The sequence below is a fragment of the Harpia harpyja genome, chromosome 3 (genome assembly GCF_026419915.1).
Source record: "Harpia harpyja isolate bHarHar1 chromosome 3, bHarHar1 primary haplotype, whole genome shotgun sequence".
Lineage (NCBI taxonomy): Eukaryota > Metazoa > Chordata > Aves > Accipitriformes > Accipitridae > Harpia > Harpia harpyja.
In genome coordinates, this window is record NC_068942.1 from 52,243,990 (window position 1) to 52,267,966 (window position 23,977).

Sequence of the window (23,977 nt, forward strand, 5' to 3'; positions counted from 1 at the left end):
AACAATTATTGTCGTAACTGAAGGTCTGAATGTACATATATATTATTACTAAAGAGCAATTAACATAGCAGCGTATTTACAATTGTAGTTTTCTAATTTTTTTTTTTTTTTTTTTCCACTGCAGCGGGAACTCCAGAAGACAAAATGCGATTATTTCTTATCTATTACATAAGCTCCGCTCAGGCACCTTCAGAGGTATGTATGTTCTTTACAGCTTTCAACACCAAATTCTACCACACAGGATTTTTCTGTATCTTTTCAGCACTGAATAGGTATTTCTACTTCTCTTTGAAGCGACGTATGAAATGCCCAGGAAATATTAAAACTTCAACTAAATTTTCTAGTATTATCAGGGAATCTGCTTACAAAGCTTTAGCCACCATTTCAAAGGATATGAATGAGTAGTAAGAAGGAAGATTATCTTTTAAAATATTTAGTTCAGAGTTACTGCAAGACACATCTTGGCATGCTTTCTATTATTCTGCTCTACTGCTCAATAGAAGCAGATAAAATATTAATATGACTCTCTTCACTCTATCCTTGTATATTCAAGCATAATTGGGTCAGTTGACTAGCAGATGAACAAAGGAGAAATGCTTCTTGTGCCAATATCTGAATAATTTGGGAAACTATTTCTTAATATTTCTTTTGAACTTATGATGATTAATTTCAAGGAAGATTATTATACTGTAGAAACATTATGTGGTAGAAAAAATACGTTGGGTTAGGCAAAAAGAAAGTATTCTCATAAATGTATATTAACTCCTCTTCATTTTTATTATTTGCTGTTGTGACATTTTACAGAAACCACTTCTGATAGGTTTTTTAAAAGACTGATATAAAAGACTGTTCCCATATCTGAAAGTGCACAGGATTTAATTCCACAAATACTGTTCAGTTTAATGAGAGCTGCTTATAGCAAATTGCATTTTAAGTTCTGTTTTCATAGTTGGTAGGAAATGGGATTAAGACTCATAATTACTTCTTAACTTTGGTTAATGCTATAACTTTACACTGCTTATTTAATATTTAGATAAGGATATCTTGTCTTTCCGCATAAAGAGAGTTAAGAGTAGTTTCAACCTTTTGCAATTCTCCACTTCATAATTTCAGATTGATTTGGAGCAGTATAAAAAAGCGTTGACGGATGCAGGTTGTAATCTTGCTCCTTTGAGCTACATAAAACAGTGGAAGTAAGTAATTTCTTTTTTCTCCTATAGTGAGGCTATAACTGGGTAATTTTACATAACTTAGCATTGTTACCAAAGAATTATGTGTTACTTCTCATACATCGTAAATTATCCTTAAACATTTACTCTGGCATAATTTTTTGCTGTCATTGTTATGGTAATACATGCAAATCTTATTTTAAAACTAAACTCCAGTAATGCCAGAACACTATTGAACATGACACATAATAGTGTACTTAATCATCCAAGACAGAAACAACTTACTGAATTAAATGAAAAGTTGTGCTAGCTCAGACTCCAAATTTTTTTGGTTCATACCAGAGGGCCATGCTGCCTTTCAGTTATTCTAGTTTTATGTGGTATCAAAATAAATTCTTTGTCTTTTAAGTATAAAATCTAATTCCTTACAGTTCCTTAACTATTGTCTTTCTAGACAAGTGGGGTGCATGTAATAAATAGTTACTTCCTGAAAGAGTTTGAGAAGCAGAAGTTTTTTCACTTTCAGATGACCAGAATGGAACATTCTACAGCAGTATGTGCCATGAGATAAGCATTTGATTTCTATCCCTGCTTTCACAGGGCTTTCACTAAGATGGCTTCAGCTCCAACCAGCTATGGAAACACTACGCCTAAACCTTTGGGGTATGCTTCTGATTATTTTTCTGTAAGCCTTTGGGTTCTTTTAACCTACTTTAGTAGTACTGAAGGTGTGATTGGGGCTATACAAGGCCCAGAATAAAACATTTCTCTATTTGTAAAAAGTTTTAAGTTACAGACAATTACAAGCACTCATCTCCCCTTAACGTTGCATAGGACTTACACACAAGAAAATAAAAGCATCTGTGACTAAATCCACAGAGTAACTTAATATAGTGATATCTGCACCTGCACATTAAATGTACTCTCACAGGAGAAGAATTCAGCACCAGGAAATGGATCTATGACAGCCATAATTTTGAACCTTATTTAATCAATGGCAGAAGATAAGAACAGCCCTGTGTTTTCAAAACTGGTTCTCTCCAGGGCTTGGAGACTGTCAGGGATGCAAGAACACACTGCTTTTTCATTAGGATGTCCTGGACTGGGTATCTGTCTGCTTGTTGAAAGGTGTAATTATTTATTTCAAGACATGAAAAGAAAAGATAATGACTGGGCTAAGGGTACATATATCCCATATGGGATACAGGATATGGGACTTCGGTCCTCCCGTGCTTGAGAGGATTTGAATCCTCATTACCAACTTTACTTTCAGGAATGCACTGACACTGTCATAAGGAAACTGTGGTGCAGTATGGTTAGAGAGAATTCCAGTGCTGTCTCACTTAGAAAAATTACTGTTTGGTTGGTTGGAGACACTGAGCATCTCTGTTAACTCTGGTGATTAGGACATCCACTTGAAAGGAGCACTCAAATCCTTGCATTACTGAAGTTGTAAAACAAACTGTTCAATGGATTAAAGACTAGAATTCAAGACTCCTATTGTGATAGGTGAGGACCTAACTGCTAGATTATAGGTGTATTCCCATATACTTGGTTGCTGTGTGGTTTGAAGAATACATTTCATGACAAATTGAATGACTTGATACTTAAGTCCCATTAACTTTAATGGGAATTGGATAGTCAGCATAAAACTTAAGAATCTTACACATCGTCTTTATTTTGGTTTTCAGTCTGTTTTCACGTGTGATGAATACAGGATCACAGTTTGTAATGGAAGGAGTGAAGAACTTGGTACTGAAGCAACAAGTAAGTTTAAAAAACAATTAAAAAAAAAGTATCACATCAGCGTTGTGAACACTTAGAAAAACAACTTTCAGTACCTCTGTCATATTAATAAAATTAGGTGTACAGTAAAAAACAAACATCAGCCTCTGCTGGTGGATAGATCTATCACTTTGTAGCTTCTGGTTTTTAGAGAAGTAATGAATAATGTTCAAATTTTCTTTTAATACCTCCATTTGTAAGGAATTAGATTCCATTGTACACCCCCCAATAGAAAACAAACAACAAAAAAAAGACACACTGGTTGTATAACTCGTTGTAGCTGAAATTTTGAATTGTGGTTCCCAGAACCCTGCTTGCCTGTAGAGGACACATTATTTTCTCCAAAATGCACTTTCATCAGGTGGCAATAAATAAATATTTACTGTTAAAAATCTTAATTCTGTAATATTTTGACATCAAGATTTCTAAGAAAAAGATCATTTGTCGTATTATAATTCTTAGCGGAAGAATCAGAATTTAACTTAGAAATACAGCATATCAGAACTAAATAAAATTAAATCTTACCTCTAATTAAAGATCTATCTTTTTGACATAATTAATCTTATCATAGCTGTTGTTTGTTTAGTCATCCTATTATACACATAATTAATGCATGAAAAATGTCAGCTATCACATAAAGGTTTTAAAAGATGGTGCCCGTGGCTTTTGTATGGAAGTCAATGAAATTTATTCTGCAGGAATTTCACTATGACTAGATATGATAAGTCGCATTGCACAGTTACAAATCAGTGGCATGTCATGAAATATAGTTGAGAAAACTGTTATAAATATGCAGCTTGCCTGTATATTGTATTTTATAGAGAGATATTCAGATAAACTGTTACTTGTAACAATAAATAATAATTCTATTCTAAATAAGACTTCCTGTTCTTCTTGAATTAAACATTTTGTCATTTCTTCTAACGTGTGGCTTTAAAAAGTTAGCATTCTTGACAAAATGGCTAGCTTTGTTTTGGGTTCTGAGTGAGTAAGAAGCCACAATGCCAATGTTTTCAGGATATTTTTTTCTGGCTTTTAATTTCTTCTCCAGGTGTTTTGGGGTAGCCAAATAAAATACTATTCTTCCTCATATTTTTTAGCCTGATGTAGGTCTGTGGTATTTCTATTAAAGTTAACTTTTTATTCCTCATTCGGTCATTTGGGGGTTTACATTGGGTTTTTACTAAGCATTTTTCAGTGTTATTTGTAGATCATCTTTTGGAATGTCCTTTTTTGATATATTCTGTCAACAAGACACGTTTCCAATTCTGTTGCTATGTAAACTCTCCCTCAGTTTTTTATAACTAAAGTGGTTTGACTGTTTAATGCTTCAGATCCTTTGTCCAAGTTAACATTTCCCATCTTAAATAAGGAAAAGTCATCTTGAATCTCACAGTTTATTCCTTTCCAGTTCATCCAAGCATTTGTTGCCAGGATTGCTTTTTTTACCCATTTCTTTGACAACATTAGTTCTTTTTTAGAATCACACCCTTAATTCTCATCTTCAGCTTTAAAATTCTTTCCTTAAACTGCAAAGTATTTTTTTAATAAGAATGCATACATCATCACATGTCTGCATATATTGGTAATACCTAAATACAACTCCGTTCTTGTCTTCACACTTCTTTTTACACTTTCTGTTCATCCCCTAGCTAGATGCTCCTCAGATGTTTGCATTGTCTGTACAGAAAGGTAGTTTAGGTGATGATAAAAATGCTCAACCTTTACAAAATACAAGAAAAAACTGTTTAAAGTAGTATTTCAAATGCTCTGTAAACTATTCTGTAAATAATAGCATGCCTGTGAATAATTCTTAGTAAGCATTTCCGCATTCCATTAATTTCACATTATGTTTTACAGAATCTACCAGTCACACGTATATTGGACAACCTTATGGAGATGAAGTCAAACCCCGTGAGTATAAATGCTTTCAGATGGAAAGAAGTGGAACAAATGAAATCTTGAGGCTGTGAGATGTAATATGCCATGGCTATTTTTTTTCATGGTAATGCAGTTAAATCTAATCATGCTGTATCTCAAGAATAGATCCATTTTCATAACTATTTCATAAGATTTTTTGCATAAAAATAGTTTCTAAATAATGACTATTTATTGTGTCTCATTGGAACTAATGTTTTTGAGGGTTTTTTCCAATTCTGAGCTTCTGTTACTCTTGTGCTATACTGAGTTTCTGCTGCTCCGAAATTTCTAAAAGTTGAACCGTGGGCTGAAATTTTCTTTGCATCAAGGGGATTTTTTTTTTTTTGAGTGCAATTTCAGAAGCAAAGTAGTTAGAGAGGTATGTTAAAGAAAATTTTGTTTCCCACATCTTTAGAGCTTTACTATTCAGAGGAAAATATTTTAGTACTCATGCAGTCTTTCAGTTTGCAATCAGAGTTGGTTTTCTGTCAGAAAAGTCCTCTTTTCCCCTTATTTCTGTGAAAATTTGCTCAGACTTACATAAGTTACTTTTGAAACGCTTAAATGTTAGCTAGATAGTCAAGACATTTGCTAGAATTTACAGCTAAAAATAGCCCTGTCTTTTTATACGTAGTGTATAGTCAAAGCAGTCTTTTCTTACTATGTACTTCGTTCCTTCAGAACTCTTACATAAAACCATCCTGTGCACAAACTTGTTCTGAAAAAATCACCTGTTAAAAGTAATTTAGAAAGCTTTAATATGTTTGCCACATTGTATCAGTCATCCTGTTTTAATGACATCAGTGTCAGAGAGATGCAATTGTAATATTTCACACTGGTTAGTAGGTTTAAAACATTCTTCTTAGTCCACTTTCAACTTCAGGTATTAACTATATGTAAAGGGAGATAAATAATGGTAAAATATGAAAATGATCAACATGCAAGTAATCCTGTCCTTTCTTAAACTGTATTTCATAGATAATATATTGTCATGATTGTTAGCAGAAAATTCGCGCTCTCTTAACAAAGAAAGAAATTGACACTTGTTTTCAGTGGCAGTGGATTGTTGTCCCTATTTGCAAGACCTAGAAAAGAGGTACGGAGCTACTTTTATCTAGTCAACCAGTAGAGGTCACTCAGAACACTTAATACAGAAATCCAAAATTAAAAACTACAGATAACTTACAAGTAGGTGAAAAAAGAAAACAATTTTTCTTAAACGCTAGCTTTCTCAGGCTACAAGTTTAGGAATTGATTTGGAAAAGTGTACAAGTCACACGGGGGCTTTTTGCTGATGTGATATTGTTACAGTTCACTTAGTAGAAAACAGCCACGATCACTTTGATAATTTGGAGAAAACATTGATCTTCTCACTTGAAAAAGCAGAGACCGAGGCAGTCGGACAGCAGCTTCATGTTTCACTGCCATGTCAGAGACTGGTATTCATGGCCCAAAACAGGGAGTCCTACTTTTCAAGTCATAAGAGACCAGGCAAGCCCTAAAGAATGATTCTGCTAACCTGCAGGAAATTTGACAGCAACTTTTTGAGTAAGTTTCAGCTAACAGAAGCAAGCCAGAGAGTCATTCTGGAACATGTTTAGACTTGCTGTACCATCAACAGAAATGAAATTGTATCTGGAAAAGGTCAATGTGTAGAAATAGACCACTGTGGCCTCTCTTCATCTTCTGATGTTTGAGGTCCTTTTCTATTTCCCAGAATTTTTTGCACTGCAGGTAAAATACAAAGGGAGGGGGGAAAAAAGCTTAAGATTTTTTTTTTTTTTTACAAAATAGAAAAAAATTTCCTTTATAATTAATTGAATCTTACTAACTACAGTGATCACTGTATGAAATGTACATACAGATAAAAGTTGTAATGCAAAATTAGAACAGATTATTGAGAAGTCAAACAATTATTACAAAGAACGTAAATAAATTATTTTCTAAGTATAAAATGCAACAATAAATATATGAAATATACGACTTGTATCGCCAACATTCGCAAATATTACTGTCACTTGCGATTTTAAACCTATTTAGAATGATATGCTGTGCAAAGCTCTGTAGGGTTATCTGTAAATCACTTTGTGTATTACTTGTCCCTGCTGCTGCATTTGTTTCACAGCTACCAGGAAGCACAAATGAGTCTCCACCTGTGCTTTCCAAGTTTTTCGAAAGCAGGAACAGATAGAACAGTTCTTATGGGCAATAATACCATCCTGTAATTTTTTTAATTTGTCTAGATTGTTTAACTATAGTTACACTTTTTCTTGAAATACTTATTCAGAAACATTCATTGATGACCTTAAAGGAATCCGTTACTTGGGTTTTTTTGTATAGTATTAACATTTATTGGTTGAAGCAGGTTTTTAAGCAATTACTTTTGGGATTATGTTTTCATAAAGGAATGTTCTTTTCATAAATCTAATAACATAGTTGCTTTGGTTTGGTATCGCTAAATAAAGATTGATTAAAACCTTAAATCCTCCTAACAAAAAAAAATAAATCGTATTGTCAAGTATACATAAATTTTAACCCATAGTTGTGAAATTGACCACCACCACTTACTACAGAATTACCGAGATTCTTTTAAGTATCTTCCACAAAATGCTTTGATTCTTCTTGTCTTTGATAAGTAAACCTTTAATATTTTTATGACAAAGTCCCAAAGGGGTTTAGCCTCTGTCAATATAGTATGTGCATTTGTATTCACTTAAGAGGAAGGCAAGTCTTATTTGTGAATGGAACTGTATTTTGGTTAATATCATCCCTTTCAGTGAATATAGTATCTTTCAGGCTTAGGATATACCGTATGATTACCTTTCATGCATTACAACAAAAAAATTCTAAAAATGGAGGACTTCCTTAATCCAAACTAGTCATGTTAGCTTCTGCAGAAAACCAATACAGACTGAAAGTCAAGCATATTTCCATGGGTCTTTTTCCATTTTAATTCGAAATCTTGAAAATTAAGTTTATAATTTCGAAAGTATGAATTTTAGTCTGGAATTGCTTAGGAAGTCACAGATTCAGTTGTGTCTAAGGAAACTGCTATACAGTTGGTTTTATTGGCAGACTAGCTATTTCTTAAAGTAAACAAAATCTAGTAGGGTTCCTTTGCCTGCACCCTCAGAACTGATTTCAGCAGGAATGGTGTATTTAAAACAACAAAAAAAATAAACTAGCTTATCACACTTCTATTACTTTACCACTTTTTGTGTGTCTACTTACATAAGCCCACAGTGAAAAAAACACAGCAGTAACACATTCAGGAGGAAATGTTTGTAATACTGGTTTTTTAACTCTGATTTTAGTTCTGGCATTGATCTGTAATTCATTCTAACATGTGGGGAAGCTGCAGCTCTTTATCCAAGTTAAAGGTTTCTCAAATATCTCTCAGTTTTAGTAGCAATATCTATCCTTTCCCAGCTCTCTCATTACTTCAAAGGCGCTACTATACCACCTTTATGTACAAGGCTGCCAAAATCATAAAGCTGGTAGCCTTTACAAATGCAGTTGAAATTCCTGGTGGAGCATATAAAAGCATTTTACAGGGCTTCAGTGTGAAATTAGATCTAAATTAAATTTTTTAAAAAACTAAACTTGGGGATGAGAGACATATTTTATATAATTACATGTAAGTCCTTAATATCAAATAGATTTATTTCCTGTGTGTGTAACCACCACACGTATGCTAAATATTTTGTAGTATTAGAGGTAGTTATGCTTTGTGAGCTCCAATAAACTCCCCAGAAAATGGCTGCTGCTCAAGAAGAATTATTTCTGCTCTACAGAATCATCAAAACACAGAGATTTTGCATGTAAGCACCCAGATGAAATCAACTGTAGTCCTGCACGCAGTTTATCCACAAACTAAACTTCACAGTACCTGGGTGAAAATGTAGTATAGAAACAGAAGAAAGCCAAGTAGTTGTCAGAAGCAGTTACTAAGAAGTTTTGTTTTTCATCCGTAATAATTGGCAAAAATCCTGCTTGTTGCCAATAAAAATACTGGAAGTGCCTCAGTGTTTTGTGTGAAGAACATTTTTTTTTTGGTATAGTTTAGACAGTCAGACTTGTCAAATTCTTGTGGAACTCATTTCTTCAAGAGCTTAATTTTGGTTTAATAGTAGTCATAAATCATGAAATGAAAAGAGTAAGTTACATAACAGTAGCAGATTTTGATCTATCTTGTATTTAGCATTCATTGCCATAGAAGTGTTTTGTTTTATAATATTAAATCAATAGCAGATCTCTAACCTGGAAAATTTTAGCGTTTATAACTAACCCTGTGATGTTCCTCTAAAGCTGGTAGCACCTTAATTTTTCTTTCTGCCTACTGCCTTTCTATTGGGATTTATTATGCAACCAATGTATTTTTTGGAAAGTGTGTAATAGTCAATTTTAGATGAACCAGAAACAAAAAGCTCAATAGCACCCTTCATAGCTCTCTCACTGTTGTTTATTCTGTACTGGTTCAGCTATGTACAAATACCGTAAGTATTAGTAGACACCACAATTAATTTTGAAAGATGTGACTGCTAAGTGCAAAACGACATTGGTTTGAATGATGTTTAATGTAATAGATACAAGCAGAAATTCATAAGCCAAAATTCCAATCTTTTGAGATAAAAAGTATGTTTTTAATAGGAGACAGATGACTACCGGTATTTTGACCCCAAGATGCTACGAGGCAGTGACAGGTGAGTTTACTATGAATTTTGCTTCTTTCCTCATACCCTGTGAAAAGGCTAACTTAAAACCGGATTTCCTATTTTACATGCTGACTACAATTAACTACTTGTAGTCATTAATTCTAAGTTACAACAGTTGCTGTTGAAAGAATTCACAACAGGAAGTGGATCAACCAGATAAATTTTTATAACACTGCAGAAAAAAAAATCTTTTGTTCCAGTGACTGAACATGCTGCTAACATGTACATTGGTTTAGTCACAGGAATGTGTACTAATATTTAGCAATAATAAATGTTAGAATTCTTTATAGGTGTACTGCTTGGTTTCTTTGAAAAATTTGTAGGTTTTCACTGTTAAATTAAAAAGTCATTGGATAGTGCACCAAAATTTCTTTATCACTTTTTAAACAGTTAAAATTTTCATTTGAATACAACTCTTATTTAGTAATTTGTTAATGAACTTGCAAAAAAAAAAATCACAAAAAATTGACTGCATTTGCTCTCGTATAGGCAGGTGCACATTTTATATTCATGTGCATATCAAGGGAGAGTTGGATATAGTTTATTTTGCCAATAAAAGAGAGGAAGTGGAATTACACTAGAAGTTTATAAATTTGTATCTTTTGCTTTATATCTTTAACCAATAACTGTGGCTGATAATCGCACCTCTAATATCCTAGAAACAGAGAAGATAGTTAATTTTAACATACCTTCTAAAAATAATTTTCACCAAACCTGTGGGAAAACAATCAGCTTGTTTCATTGCAGGGATTTATTACAGGATGACTATGGATAAAATAGGTCCAGAATTGGTTTTAGTTATTTACATTAAAATCTGTCTCTGCTTCCTCTAGTCTTGAAACATGGAAAGTATATTTCTGACAGCATAAGTAGTAATAGCAAACAAATTTCAGATAATGTGTATGTTTCATTGGAAAGTATTATTACAGACTATATAATTTCAAAGATAAGCAGATTTTCAAAGCATCAAAAAAGAAAATTGCCAGTATTTTATGTTTCATTTTAATTGCAACTTTCATTGTTTTGTTTGCTTTTATAGCATTTTTGGAGGATTTTGTGCAGAAGTGCAAAGATTTGTTTTATTAAAGCCGAAGGGGTTTTCTCATATAAATGTGCCTTTTTACCCACTCCATGTAGTTCTTACATTGCTTTAAACAATGTAAAGATATGCATTTACACCAGTTCATTAATGTGCCATTCTGTATAGCTACAATAATCATTATAGGGAAAAACTTAATTTCTGGTTTGGGGTTGGTTTGGGTTTTGTACATAAACTGAAGTTATATTCCTTAAATCATATTTGAGCATGATAACAAAACTCTAGTATAGCTATATAAGGGTTTCTTCTAATTCTCCCTTCAACTATTCATGTAGATGATAAAAAACCATAGCTTGGCTGGCTTGACAAAATATTACTAGTTTAAAATAACAATATCAATTAGTATAATTAATGGAATGATATTAAAAAGTGACTAATTTTTTTCTAACATACTCCTGTTTTAAGAAATACTGGCATTTCTACCTATTATTTTTTAAATAGAGTAGGATCTACATTACTGTAATTCAGTCTTAACAAAACAGTATCTTTATATCCTGTGTAAAGCCTACATCAAGTATAAACAGGCCTTGCCCTCTGAAAGGATAACACAAAATGTATGTGGATTTGTCGTATCATATTCAAACAACGAGAGAATTGGGCTAACAGTTCCACTTATGGGCAGTCTGTAGTACCCATGCCAGATCAAAACAACATGTTAGAGATAGCCATTCCCTCTCAAAACCTATTTTTCTGGTACACTGGACTCTGTGTTGGTTCAATTGTTGTTGGTCACTCAGAGAAAACTTCTTGAAATAAGGCAAAAGGTAAGTTGAAGGGCAAAATGCAATGCTTTTAATCTGCGTTAGAACAGAAGATGTATTTGACTACCTGGGGCTGCAGGCCGGTACAGGGCAGGAGGGTAGCGAGCAAAGGGCAGGAGAGCAGACTGACCCTTCAGAGCTTTCTCTTTGCTTTTTCCCTTCCTGCTGAAGATGCAAGGTGATGCAGGAAAAGAGGTTTCTCCCCCTCTCCCTGCTAATTCCCTGTGGCTAGGACTGTGTATTCAAATGAAGAAGAGTCTGTACCAGCCAAACTGTAACTTACATCTTCCTCCTTAAATCATTTTAATCCTAGTGTTGTTGCTGTGACACCTGACAGCAGAACACATTCCTGCTACCTATAGTAGGTTTTGAGATTTTTGAAGCATCAATAAGTACACATGCAGGCACTGCACACTGACTGGCTTACCTAGTTAAGATTCCAATAGGCAGGATTTGGAAGTGTCATGAACTGTGCTAATACTGATGAAATTTTTTACTCGTTGTATTTGCTCCTAGCTAGCAGCACTATAGTTAGAGCTTTTAAGCTCGAAAAGAAGTGTTGACATAAAGCTTATGATTCAAACAGCAACCTTTAAACTGATGAAGTAAAACTCCTGTTTACTCATGTATTCAGCCCTGTAGAATGAATGATTTTCCATAACAAATCATTTAAATAAAATACTTACAGAATGAATGCAGAAAGGCAATTATTGTTCTATTTTGTTTGTCTAATATTATATAGTATTCCATAAACATGTGTGCATGATACTTATTTTGCGTATTTATATTAATGTCTAATAAAATTTAAATTGTAGTTTGTGTTTCTTTTTATAGCTCAGTTCCAAGAAACAAAAATCCATTCCAGGAGGTAAGTCACATAGAAATTATTTTTCAATGTTCATGTGTTAAAAAAAAAATAAATCCTGAAGTACCAGTCATTTTTGATGATCACAATTAAGAAAACGAGAGGTCTTGTTTGCAAAAACTACTTAGACTAATTATACCTAGTATTAATTATAATTAGCTGTTATTCTGAAGAAGTCTTTTCATCTTCAAAGGACTATGCAAACATTAACTAATACTGGAGGAAAAAAAAAAATCTAGAAAATTCTTCTGGAGGTAATTACAGGGATTTATTAATATCATAATTGGGTACTCAGCAATTTAAAAACCCCATTTTTATACCAGATCTTTAGAATGTTCTCTAGATTTAATCCTTTGCCTGGCTTTAAACAGCAGTGTTGACCACTGATTTAAGTGACAGTAATTTAAACAGTCTCTGCAATTAAAGGAAAAAAGCAAAACAACAAATGTAATTTTATACTAATGCCAGTAACTTTCAGTAATTTTCAACATAAGTATTTGCAAATAGTAAAAGTCTTGCTTACCTGATCTTACTACCAAGTTTCATAAGCAAAATCTTTGCCTTGGCAATATACAAATGTCTCAGATTTCTCTTGAAATGTCTTAATTATCCTCCTGAACAAAAGAAATAGACGTGGTGTCATATATATATGGCTAGCAAAAATGTCTATATAAAATTCATATAGTGTAGTCAAGCAATTTTGGATAGTGAATGTTAACAAAAATGATGCAACTCTTAAGTCTCCTTTTTCTATTCATTAAGTGTTCTCTTTTAAAGATAGCCCAGAAAATACTGGTGGTCTGTAATGTTATAGATTATTACCAGTGGTAAGTGGGAGGGGGGAAAATAATGAAAAAGCATATTCCTTTATAACAGAAGTATTTTATTTATGTCCCAAATTAATTCTTAAGCATCCATGGAAATATTTTAACTGTTCCTGTGGACACTGGAGACATCTCCACTCAAAGAAGTAACATGTTGAAACTGCATACGTTTCAAATATTTCTTAGTAGAAGACAGTGACGTGTTAAAAGCTTGCTGTTCTGCATCCTACTAAAAACTCTTCTATTATCTTCTTTAGGGCAGGAAGCTAGTGGTTCTGTATCCGGTTCTTATTAGACTGCAGTGTGATTAGGATGATTTTTACTGTAGGTTTAATGATTTGGTATATATTTTACCACTGAAATGTTAAGAATTTGAATGCGTACTCTGATTATATGTGTGTTGCCTTTTAGGCAATAGTGTTTGTAGTTGGAGGAGGCAACTACATTGAATATCAAAATCTTATTGACTACATAAAGGTATGTGCACTTCTGTCGGTTGTAGTCCATAACTTACTGATAGAAACCAGTTTTAGCAGGGTTTGTGTAACATTTAGTATTTAGAAGATTAAGTCTATGAAACTAGCCTTAACATCCTTATTATATACAGACTCTGGGAAAAAAGTATGTACGAAATCAGTAGAAAATGTGGAGTATTAATTCAGACCAACAAAGAGTTACTGTTTCTGGTATTTTTGCTCATGTTGCACTTTTTAATTGAGTAAATAAACTGCGTTCTGCTTTATTTTGTCTTCATACACACTAACATGGTTGGAAACTGTCAGCAGATGTAGCTAACTGAATTAACCTGTCTTCTGTACCAACACATCAAATGCTGTCAGTTTGGCTGTTCATATTGTTTTGGAGTCCTGTTACTAGTTTTCATTTGCTGCTGTTAAATAAAGCAGCTGTAGCATATCATAGCCTTGAAAGTAAGGAACTGCTCAGAATTCTCTAGTTTTCATGAATACAGAAGAGATACTACGGTGCTTTTTCATATGCAACTTCACAACATGAAGTCAGTTCAAAACAAGGCCTACAGATAACAGTATCTTATTTTACAACAGTCTTGAGCATAATGTCTTGTTTCAGAAGCCAACATAATGCAAATACTATGCTATCTGTCAAAGCAAAGATCAGATCAGCATCAATATCTGAGCATTTATTATTTATCCACATTTAGAAGTTTTGCTAATGAGTTAACAGAAGCTTATTCGTGATATGCTGCATCATTTGATTCTGTGTAGAAATCATAAGAGGTGTCATATGCACAAAGCAGAAAATACATAACCAACTATGTAATGCTGGTGTAACAGATTTAAGTTCTCTGGTTCCAGCTGGCCAGCCTAGCAGAACACATGTATACCAAAACTCAGTGGACAGAGAAAAGTAACTACATCATTACAGTTCTTGGAAGGCAGGGGTGTGGGATTCAAGCACTTTCCAGGCATAAAAAAAAATACAAAAGGAACCTTGATAAAATTTTGAAGTAGGTAATAAATTATTTAAGAGCAGCAGCATACCATTCTTCCCTCCAGATCATGACCTTGTTCATGGTACGATCGTCCTGTCCTGTGGTGGATTGGATGGAGGCTTTTCACACAAAAGAATAAATATGGAGCATTAGTTACTGAAAAACACTTCTTCCACAAAACAAGTACATGAGAGTTTTATGTCCAGGTAAATCTTGAAGAACATAAAGTCAGAACGTGTGTGCAGAGTTGTTTCCCCCCGCCCCCAACAGGCAGCCATTTTGGAACAGAGCTGGTCTGGATAGGGGAAGGGAGAGGAAGGGGAATGTAAGTTAAAGAAATTGTTCAGGCTCAGCTTAGCACTTTCCACTGTTCTGGATAACTAATTATAGCATTCATTGGGGCATCTGCCTGGAGCAGAGTGCACTGTCAAACTTTTGGCTTGCTCCTTAGTTTACCCAAAGCTGCTTCAGGTGCCATATCAATTCAAAAGAATGCCCAGCAACATGTGTATTAATGATGTGTATTTGTTACTTCCTACTAAAATAAAACTCTGAATCCCCTAGAGGCTAATACATTTCTCTGATATGTAGCTGCATACTGACAGAGCTGAGGTTTGCTGTGTATGCTTATAGGTATATACACAGAGCCTTTGTATAAGGACAAGTTAAACACTCAGCACTTCATACAAAGTGACAGGAAGCTGAAGTTTATGAGGAATAAGAGGGCAAACAGGAGGTCATTTGGTAGATGGAGAGGACAGAAGGAGCTAAAAACTACAGGAACGATAATGTTAGATCTTACGGAGAGTCAGAAGTTGGACATAGTTATTCTTCTGGAACCCATGGACAGAGGTTTCTTCATCATCAGTTGTCACAGCTGAAGGGTGCTGTATGTTTCTTCAGACTGCATACTTAGTCAGTGGGAGATGACCTCCCCAAGGGGGAAGACTCCCTCACCTTTATTCCATTTAGCTGCTCACTCTTGAAAAAACAAGAAAGGTCAATGAAAGCCTTAATTCCACCTCCCACTCCCCAGAGACTTGTCTGCCTCTCCCAGGTGACTTACAGGCTTATCCAATAAAATTTGCTTTTCCATGTGGTACACTTCCAGCATCTGTTGTTTCAACAGATGTAGCTTATTAATTATTCTAATATTCAATCAGTCTTCCTCCAGAATAAAAAGAGAAAAATCAACAGCTCTGTTCTTGCAAGCAGATACCACAAAGCTTTTATTCACTGCTTTATTTTTCTAAGCACTATCTGTTTTGCCAGTTTGCCTTGGAAAGCACAGAGAAAGTATTTAAAATTTTCTAAAACAGGAAGCAATGTTCATTCAGCTTTGACAGTCTGGGTTTTTTGTGTAGGACAATTAAGAGGAACCCTCAAATCCAATTATTAGCAGTTCTGTGCTAGAATGGACTATTTCACATTGTCAAAAAGCAAATATTTACAATGTCAGTAAGGCAGATTGTGCCTTAAAATAAATATATTGGCCAAGTTCAGTTCAACATGCTGAAAATGTGTAATCAAAATTGCAAGCCACAGGGAGCCTCCAAGAGGAGACTAGCATACTGTTTTGTGCAAAAGAATTTAGCATGTCCTTTAATTTTCTTTTGTAGATGGTTAGAAAGATGCTGCTTGATAATCTGTTCCAATCTACCTGGGATAGACGGTAGCATTTATCACAAGAAATGTAAATCCAGCATAAGTTTCTCAGTCATTAAATAACACTGGACTTTGGAAGAGTACTGAGGTTTGGGGTTTTTTTAGATGTTAAGCAGTTTCGACTTGACTCCAATAATTATTTGGAGATGTAGCTCTTTGTTTTAATGGACTAAGTAATTAACTTTAAGTAAAAGCATACACATTTTAAAAATTACTTTTTTTAGAAGAATATATACGACAGACTGGAAGTGTATGTTAATGAATTTTAGAGCTGCCTGAAAGGCAACAGTCCCATTTCACAAATATCTGTATAGTTTAAAATTTTGGGGGGTCCTAGGCAGAAACAAATGCTATTCAGTCAGACTACTGAAGCGGATCTTTCAAAATACCAGTTTAGATCAAAACCAGACCTGTTCGGGCATCAAGATTAAAAAAACTGGCCTGAAAAGTGGGAAGATGCAAGCTCAAGATCCTGCTCAGTGACAAGAATCACTTATTGCCACAAACCACTCAAAATTAATACAGATGAGGACTTGAACCAGGATTACCATCTGCCCAATTAGCATGTGACCACCAGCTAAGGACTATTCGAATCTGCTTCTGTTACTTTCTGCTGAAACGGCACAATTGGTAATACATATGAAACAAAATCATTTTGTCAAGGCTTATGTTCCTATTTTGCTCTTTAATAAGTAAGTTTTACCTAACTAATACAGGAAAATGCAAAATAATTTAACAGTGAAACAGATTTCTCAAGCCTATGCTTGAACTTTGAGGAGCCATGGGATTATTAGCCCAACACTGGAAATAAACTCAGTCTGAAGCTATGTATTACTTAAACTAATTTTTACTTCCAAACTGCTAACATAGCACTTTGGTAGCCTATCAAGCAAATGCAGTTAAACTGCAAACTAGGTTTATCATACAGCCGATTGAAATCAACATAACTGTTTCAGAATCCCTTTACCAAAAAAAGTGCTGTTTTTTACATCATCACATGGAAATGAATTACAGATTGAAGTTTTCCGGCTCTAACACAACAGAAATGGTAAATATGTTGTTATTCTTAGCGCAGTGCCATTATTTTAGTGAGTTTAAATGTGTAAAATGCCCCATTATTTCCACATTCTTTCTGCCTCTGGTCTCTCATTTTCCACTTCAATTTAATTACAGGGTTTTTTTGCTCTGGTGGAACAACTGTTCTTTTTCCAGCCAAAAGTGTAAGACTTCAACATCATCAAGATATTTTTTTTTGGTATACAATTAGTTTAAGCCAATTCTGCTATTCTGTTCTGTTAAAGACTTGATTTCTTCCTGTCCTTTCTTTTTTTTTTTTTTTAGGGTAAACAAGGCAAACATGTCCTGTATGGCTGCAGTGAACTTTTTAATGCTACACAGTTTATAAAACAGGTAGGTACATTTGATAACCTCTATAATAATTATTTCTGTAACTGTGTGTTGACTTACTTACCATCTCTCCATGGAAAAAACAAACTATTTGTGAAAGATTAATACATGTTCTTGTTATCTATTTTCACTTGATGGAAATTGGGGTTTGGAGTCATTATTTTTAATTAACTTTTGAAGGCCTGTATTGCCAATGTGAGTTCACAGGTAATGCAGGTGAACAACTTCATAATAATTGCCTTAACATAAATCCTAATGAAAAAAATGACTCCGTTCTTGATACTTTCACAAATAGCATGTCTTTCCAGGCTATTCTAGCAACTTTTACAAGTTAAAAACTGCTATTGAACTGTGATCTTTAAACCTTTGTCCTAAATTTTGCTATTTATAAATACTGGCCTAGTGGGAGCTTGATGTTGTCCATACCAGTACTAAAATCAATCTTTTAGTGCTGTTGAAAACATCATCACCATTACTCTATGCCTCATTCCAATACAAATGCAAAATAAAAAATTATTCATGGTGGTCAGCCAATAGCAGCCCTTCAGTAGCTGTCACCACCTATGGTTTTACTTCCTACTCAGATGAGAATAAATTGTTATTCAAAACTACATTTTAAAGAACTGAATTAATTCTTGTTGCATTTGAAAGAGACAAATGGTACTTACCAGTTTATAACTCTTCAGTCAGCTTAATTAACTTTTTTGTTGACTTGACTGTGCAGACTGCACCTTCACCTCTGAGATTTATTCAAATCTTAAGATTTGAAGCTCAGATCCTCTCCTGTGAGGGTATGCATTACATATTCTATTACCAGCATACTTTTGGTTGTAAGAGACAAACAAAGCTTATAGGACAGAAATATTTACCGTATGAACTGGATATTAGTTGGACTGAAAGAATAAGATGAACCACCTAATAGTTTTCTGTCTCTTCACGTTTAGCTGTCCCAACTTGGCCAGAAATAAGACTGAAACACCATTACCTGGATGGCAACATGACAACAGAGAATTGTTACAATATTCGGATATCTTCATATCTATAATTTTGTCATTATATTAAAACTTAAACCCATTTCATTAATATTATAACCTTTAAAAAAAGATCTGTAATTAATAGGGTGTATATCAACATTTCGGAAATAAACCTTAAAACCTGCTATATTTTTGGTGGGAGTCAGTTTCACATTATTACATTCCAAATGCAGTATTAGCTATAGCATATGACAGAGATGGCTGAAAAGCATAGCATTTTCAAGTTCTTATGTATAGTTTCTGTTACAGTAAACAAAGCAATAGCTTGAAGAAGAGGTCAACTCTGTCTTTAGGAAATGTGTTCTTCTTGAAAGCCAGACTATTTAACAAAATTGAAACGGACAAAACTGCCTTTTAGGACCACAGACAAACAGCCTTAGAGCAAGAGAACTACTACTTCTAGTTCTTACCTTTTATTTTACCAAAGTCATTATACTTGTGCTTAGATTTGTGCAGTCTTTGCTTCATGGTCCAAAGATGTACTTGAAGATACCTTCAGTACAAGTTTCTGATACAGTAATTTAGCTTTTCTCTTAAGAGAAAATTTGTTTGCCTACACAGTCACAGTTTCAAACCGTAAAGCTGTGAAATCTGTAATAATTTTCTTCTGCACTTTTTAGTGTAACTGCTTTGACTGTTACATTTGGGAAGAAACCAAGTCATACTCACAGAGCATCTCTTAACTGGTTTATAAGCACATATTTACAATACAGTTTCTAACAACTGCATTAGGTAGGGGCAGTTTAGTAGTTAAAAGAATCTCATTATATAATTAAATTTTGCCAGTAATGATAGCTCTGGAGAGTGTGTATGGGAATTGAGGAAGCTAACAAAATTTCTTCATAGCTGTAGGTCTCTGCCTCTAGAAATGTCCTCTCTGGAAACAGCACTGCTACTGGTGAAGCAATAATATGTCTTCAAAATGAGGCCTAACATACTCAAAAAGTAAAAAGAAAACACTTGTTGTGGGTTTATTAACAAACTGAGATCGTAAGCATTACTGGCTTACTGTAAATTTTTCAACAGTGGTTTTGGGGGGTTTTTTTGCACTGATTCTTCTATGTTGAATGTTCATTTTGTTGTAAAGGCAATACTTCTTTCCCAGCTAGATTTTTTTCAGAACATCTATACAAGAAATACAGTTGATCCATTCCTTAAAAGTATCACAATAAAAATATACATAATCTAGACCATGTTATCAAAAAGTAATAATGTTATTTAATTATCTCAGCTGAGTGTTGTAAGCTACTCCACACTACTACTATAAACTTCTAACTTTGCCAAGTCAATAAACTTCTTTATTGCAGTGTTAATTATAGTTGTTGTATGTGAGCATTCTCCCATACTTCAGTCAGCAAGGACTCACTGTGTCAAATGCAGTTTATTATTCTAATTCCCTATATATACACACTATATTTGTTAGTAAAAACAAGGTCAAAGTGCGTTTGGAAAAGAAAATTACATTTAAAGTGTTTATTGCTTCCTGTGGGAGTTCATTCCAGGAGCTTGAAGTAATCCATCCCCAGGAAAACTGTGCTTCCTATGTGAAGAGTTTTAGCCTTGCAGCTGACAATCGACTTCTGAAAAACCTGCTGACTGCTTTCTGTCTGGATCTTGTGGGAGCCTGTGATACAATGGACGCTGCCCATTTAAACCAGGAGCACAGCTTACAGAATTTACTGTTTCAGTAAACTATGTAAAGATACCAGAAATTACTTTGGTGGCTGTGTTCAAAAACTTAATTTGCAGTCTTTACACTGCCTCTGGAGACAGGTTTCATTTGTGCCCAGCTTTATAGCTGGATCTTCAGGTCTGTCGTGTGAGCATGCACTGGTCAATTTGGGGTTTTTTTTTTTTTTAAAAATGAGTAGATACAGGGTTTTAGTACTTTAAACATTCTTCTCTTTCCTCTCCAAACTAGTTTTCTGGCTTTGTTGTATTAGCAGTCCTAAGCTTTCTGTTACCATTAAAACCTCAGATTTACCTCTCTGTAACGGCGTGCTCATCACACTTCCCTTCTGACACAACCCGAGTTATGGCATGCTGGTTTTTGTTACACGGCCCTTTTCCCTGAATACCTCTTGTGGAATTTGGAATGTAGAAGGTTGTACGAGAAGTCTCCATGGTTAATGTAGAGGCAAACAATGTTGAAAGTAAGCTGGCTCTTTGGCAGGCTTAATTTATAGCCTGTCACTATGCCCTTCACATCCACAAAGGTCCCTCAAAGGCCTGCACTTAAAGGAAAGGTTATGCCTGGCTCACTGAGTCTTTTAAGTAAAATAGTACCAGCAGCATTCATGTTGCTAATAAATGTTTTAGGTGGCTGCATGGAGGACCAGGGAGTTTTGGAACTTTTCTAGCCTCTTGTTTGTTAATAAGCCTCAGGCAGGGCCAGCTGGCAGGGCAGCGCCAAGAGCAGTGCTGGCCTCTCGCACAGCAGCTCCAGCTTCCCTGTCTCTGGACTGGCAATTCTTCATTGGGATCTACCTTCCCCTTTAGGTAAGTAAAAGCAGCACAAGGCTGAGTTTCAAGTGCCGTACTCATTCTCAGGAAGAAAATAAGCAATTTGGTCTTCAGCTGTGGAAAACTGGCACATCTGTCTTTCAGGAAGTGTAGGCAAATCTTACAAATGGTTGCATATACTTGTCACTTAAGAATTAATTCACAGTTTGAAACAATAACCCTTTGCTTGCTTGTTTTAATTCAAAGGTTTTGGAATATTTAGATGGATATTTTGTGAGTTAATGATGAATTTAGTGCCTTTGTTTTTCAGAATTAGACACTTTTTAAAAAGGAAAAGTAACAATAAAAAAGGAAACAGAATTAGGAAAAGAAACCTCTGGAGACCACCACTTGATTTAAGTGCCCTGACTACTATAACGCTATCTGATACAAATCAATATTTCTTTCCTCTGTTAGAAGAAAATTTTGCTAACATTGATGGTGTTTACATCAATCTGAGTGGAATGTAAAATAGCTTTTTCCCCAAAGCACATCAGTACTTCAGATAATAGGAACACTGCTATCATTCAGTTACAGAGCCAACACTGCTACGCATACAAAGCTCCATGACTAGAGTTGAAAAAAGTGCAGCACTTATCTTTTCACTTAAATGATGTAGTCCAAAATGGAATTGCTTAATGGTTAGTCCAGTATGTTGACTGGAGCAACCCTAAGAGTAAAAAGTTTATAAGTAGGTACATAGGAGCTAACTTCAAAACTATCACAACTAAGTTCTTCAGATCTGAAATAAAAGGTGTTGGGCCAAAATGACCTCCTATCCCTTGTTACTGGCAGTCATTGGAAAGACCTGCTCACTCTCTTTGGGTGGATGATTTGTTCATTGTTGCTCATTGCTGACAGATGGCCCTGGCTCATCAAAAGTCAAGCTTGGTCAGTGTTCTAGTGTTACGGAAAAATTAGCCACAGTGGCAATGATTTCTCTGTAACTTCAGAGATCAGAGAAAATGTTAGTAATTTTCTTGCAGTGAAGCAGTAGATTATTTGACCCACTTCTGTTTTGTTTGGAAATGGTTTAGTGACCCTACTCCACGTAGGAATCTTGGTCCTTTTCAGCAACATTTAAATATATTCTGTTCCTTAATGTGGTCACATGTCACTGAGACACACATGACCTCCTTCAATGGCATCCAAAAATCTGCATGTTTAATCTACCAATGCATCAATCTTTCTTCCAAAATTAAAAACCCTTAGGTAGTTCAATTACCACAAGAATTTGAAATTCTAATTACCAACTTTGTAGCTTTCCCTTTATCTGCCAGTGTCTTTCCCCTTCTGAAAACCAAGCAGGACCAAATTTTACATTTTTAAAATGTTATATTGAACTTACCTCAGCTCCTTCTCATAACTGCATAGGTTGGCTTTCTTGGTTTGGCAATGGAGGAGTGATCTTTATCCCATGAAACCAGACATCCCCAAAAGCCTCAGAACTATCAGTCCCGAGTCCTACTTCAGTCTCCCCATCTCATGGGCGTGCATTCCTATTTTTGGCAATCTAAGGGGTAGATCATGTACACAATGCTTTTAAAGAAAATTGCTTTTTAGCACCTCAGCATGGACGTGCAATGTAGCTATTATTTACTGCTTCAAATTCTTACTTGTATTATGTATGTATCATGAAAATAAATGGATGAAAATGAAGTGACAGAGAGGTGTGTAGCTTCCCTTAACAAGAATTGGTGTGGATTCTTTCCATATTTGCTGGGAGGTTTTGTTTTGGATGTAGTAGTAATGACCTGATATGAATACAACTCTCCATAGTCCTTCCTATAGCTAAAACCACACACACCCTTTCTCCCTCCCTGAAATATATTTGTATCTTCCCTCTACATATAGACCTTCAAAGGTTTTGGAATTATATAGAAGATTTAATTTTAACAAATAAGAGCATTACTTCTACTTCATTTTGGAGAGTAAAATTACAGGTCAGCTCAAATAATTTTTTCTGTGGTGGACTTAACCGAGCTGTTTAATTTACTCCCTGAAATGAACTAGGACCATTTGTGCATTCAGCTACAATGGCAAAGCTTTGTCGGTTCTTACTGCTTCTGTAACAAGGAGAATAATTGCAACTCCTTGTGTAAGGTACCAAATTTGGCACCTTACATATGAATGACATCAGGAGCTCTGCTCTGAAACATGTATTGCAATGCAAGCATAGCATTAAATTGATTTAAAAATAAAATCCAAGCATTCAATCTGATATATGCCTCTCAAAAGACTTTTTAAATCATAAATCAACACATACAGTTTTTATCTTTCAGATGCAAACAACTGAGTTTATATACTTTTTCTAGACCACAAATATGCACCATGTGAAACAGATTGAATAAGGGCAACATTTTCTTCCATCTAGAAATCGCATATGATTGGTGTCTTCCTATTTGGTTGGTTTGTTCATTTATGCGTCCGTGTTTTCTGTAATGTGTTCATAACAAAGACTATCAGATCACATCACAAAGCGGTACAAGGGAGAGAGATCAGCCAAAGATGATGGATTACGACACAAAACGTTTTGCAGGCAAGCGCACGATTTTTTGTGTGGAGCCTGTATATTAGCAAAGCTAATTGTTGTATTGCCAGTTTTGGTAGCACTGAAATAAACCCTCTCTTTTTGTATGTGAATGAAGTGAAACACTGCTGGTTGCAATATTTCCTTCAGATTCCCTTACCTGCGTATTCCAGTCCTCAAGCAGGATCTCTTTTGCTTCATTTTCCTGCGATTGTTGACAGCTAAACTAC

At 34.8% G+C, this 23,977-nt stretch overlaps 1 protein-coding gene and 1 long non-coding RNA gene across 3 annotated transcripts in view; one reads left to right on the forward strand and one right to left on the reverse strand.

The window, feature by feature from the left end:
• Window positions 1–18,842, forward strand: part of SCFD1 (sec1 family domain containing 1) — a 54,255-nt gene extending 35,413 nt beyond the window's left edge. Inside the window, exons 16-25 of one of the 2 annotated variants that reach the window (XM_052782537.1) lie at window positions 125–195; window positions 1,114–1,193; window positions 1,770–1,832; window positions 2,861–2,936; window positions 4,815–4,868; window positions 9,525–9,577; window positions 12,284–12,317; window positions 13,550–13,615; window positions 17,616–17,684; window positions 18,626–18,842. In XM_052782537.1, coding sequence (XP_052638497.1) covers window positions 125–195; window positions 1,114–1,193; window positions 1,770–1,832; window positions 2,861–2,936; window positions 4,815–4,868; window positions 9,525–9,577; window positions 12,284–12,317; window positions 13,550–13,615; window positions 17,616–17,684; window positions 18,626–18,649 — 590 coding nt within the window. In that variant the 3' untranslated portion in view covers window positions 18,650–18,842. The remainder of the gene's footprint in view (window positions 1–124; window positions 196–1,113; window positions 1,194–1,769; window positions 1,833–2,860; window positions 2,937–4,814; window positions 4,869–9,524; window positions 9,578–12,283; window positions 12,318–13,549; window positions 13,616–17,615; window positions 17,685–18,625) is intronic. The other variant, XM_052782538.1, reaches the window with a different exon arrangement.
• Window positions 5,428–23,977, reverse strand: part of LOC128139730 (uncharacterized) — a 50,979-nt gene continuing 32,429 nt past the window's right edge. Inside the window, exons 4-10 of the long non-coding RNA XR_008234488.1 lie at window positions 22,566–22,730; window positions 18,350–18,464; window positions 15,412–15,590; window positions 14,659–14,728; window positions 12,838–12,928; window positions 6,487–6,602; window positions 5,428–5,764 (exon numbers count right to left, since the gene is read on the reverse strand). This is a non-coding gene — a long non-coding RNA (uncharacterized LOC128139730). The remainder of the gene's footprint in view (window positions 5,765–6,486; window positions 6,603–12,837; window positions 12,929–14,658; window positions 14,729–15,411; window positions 15,591–18,349; window positions 18,465–22,565; window positions 22,731–23,977) is intronic.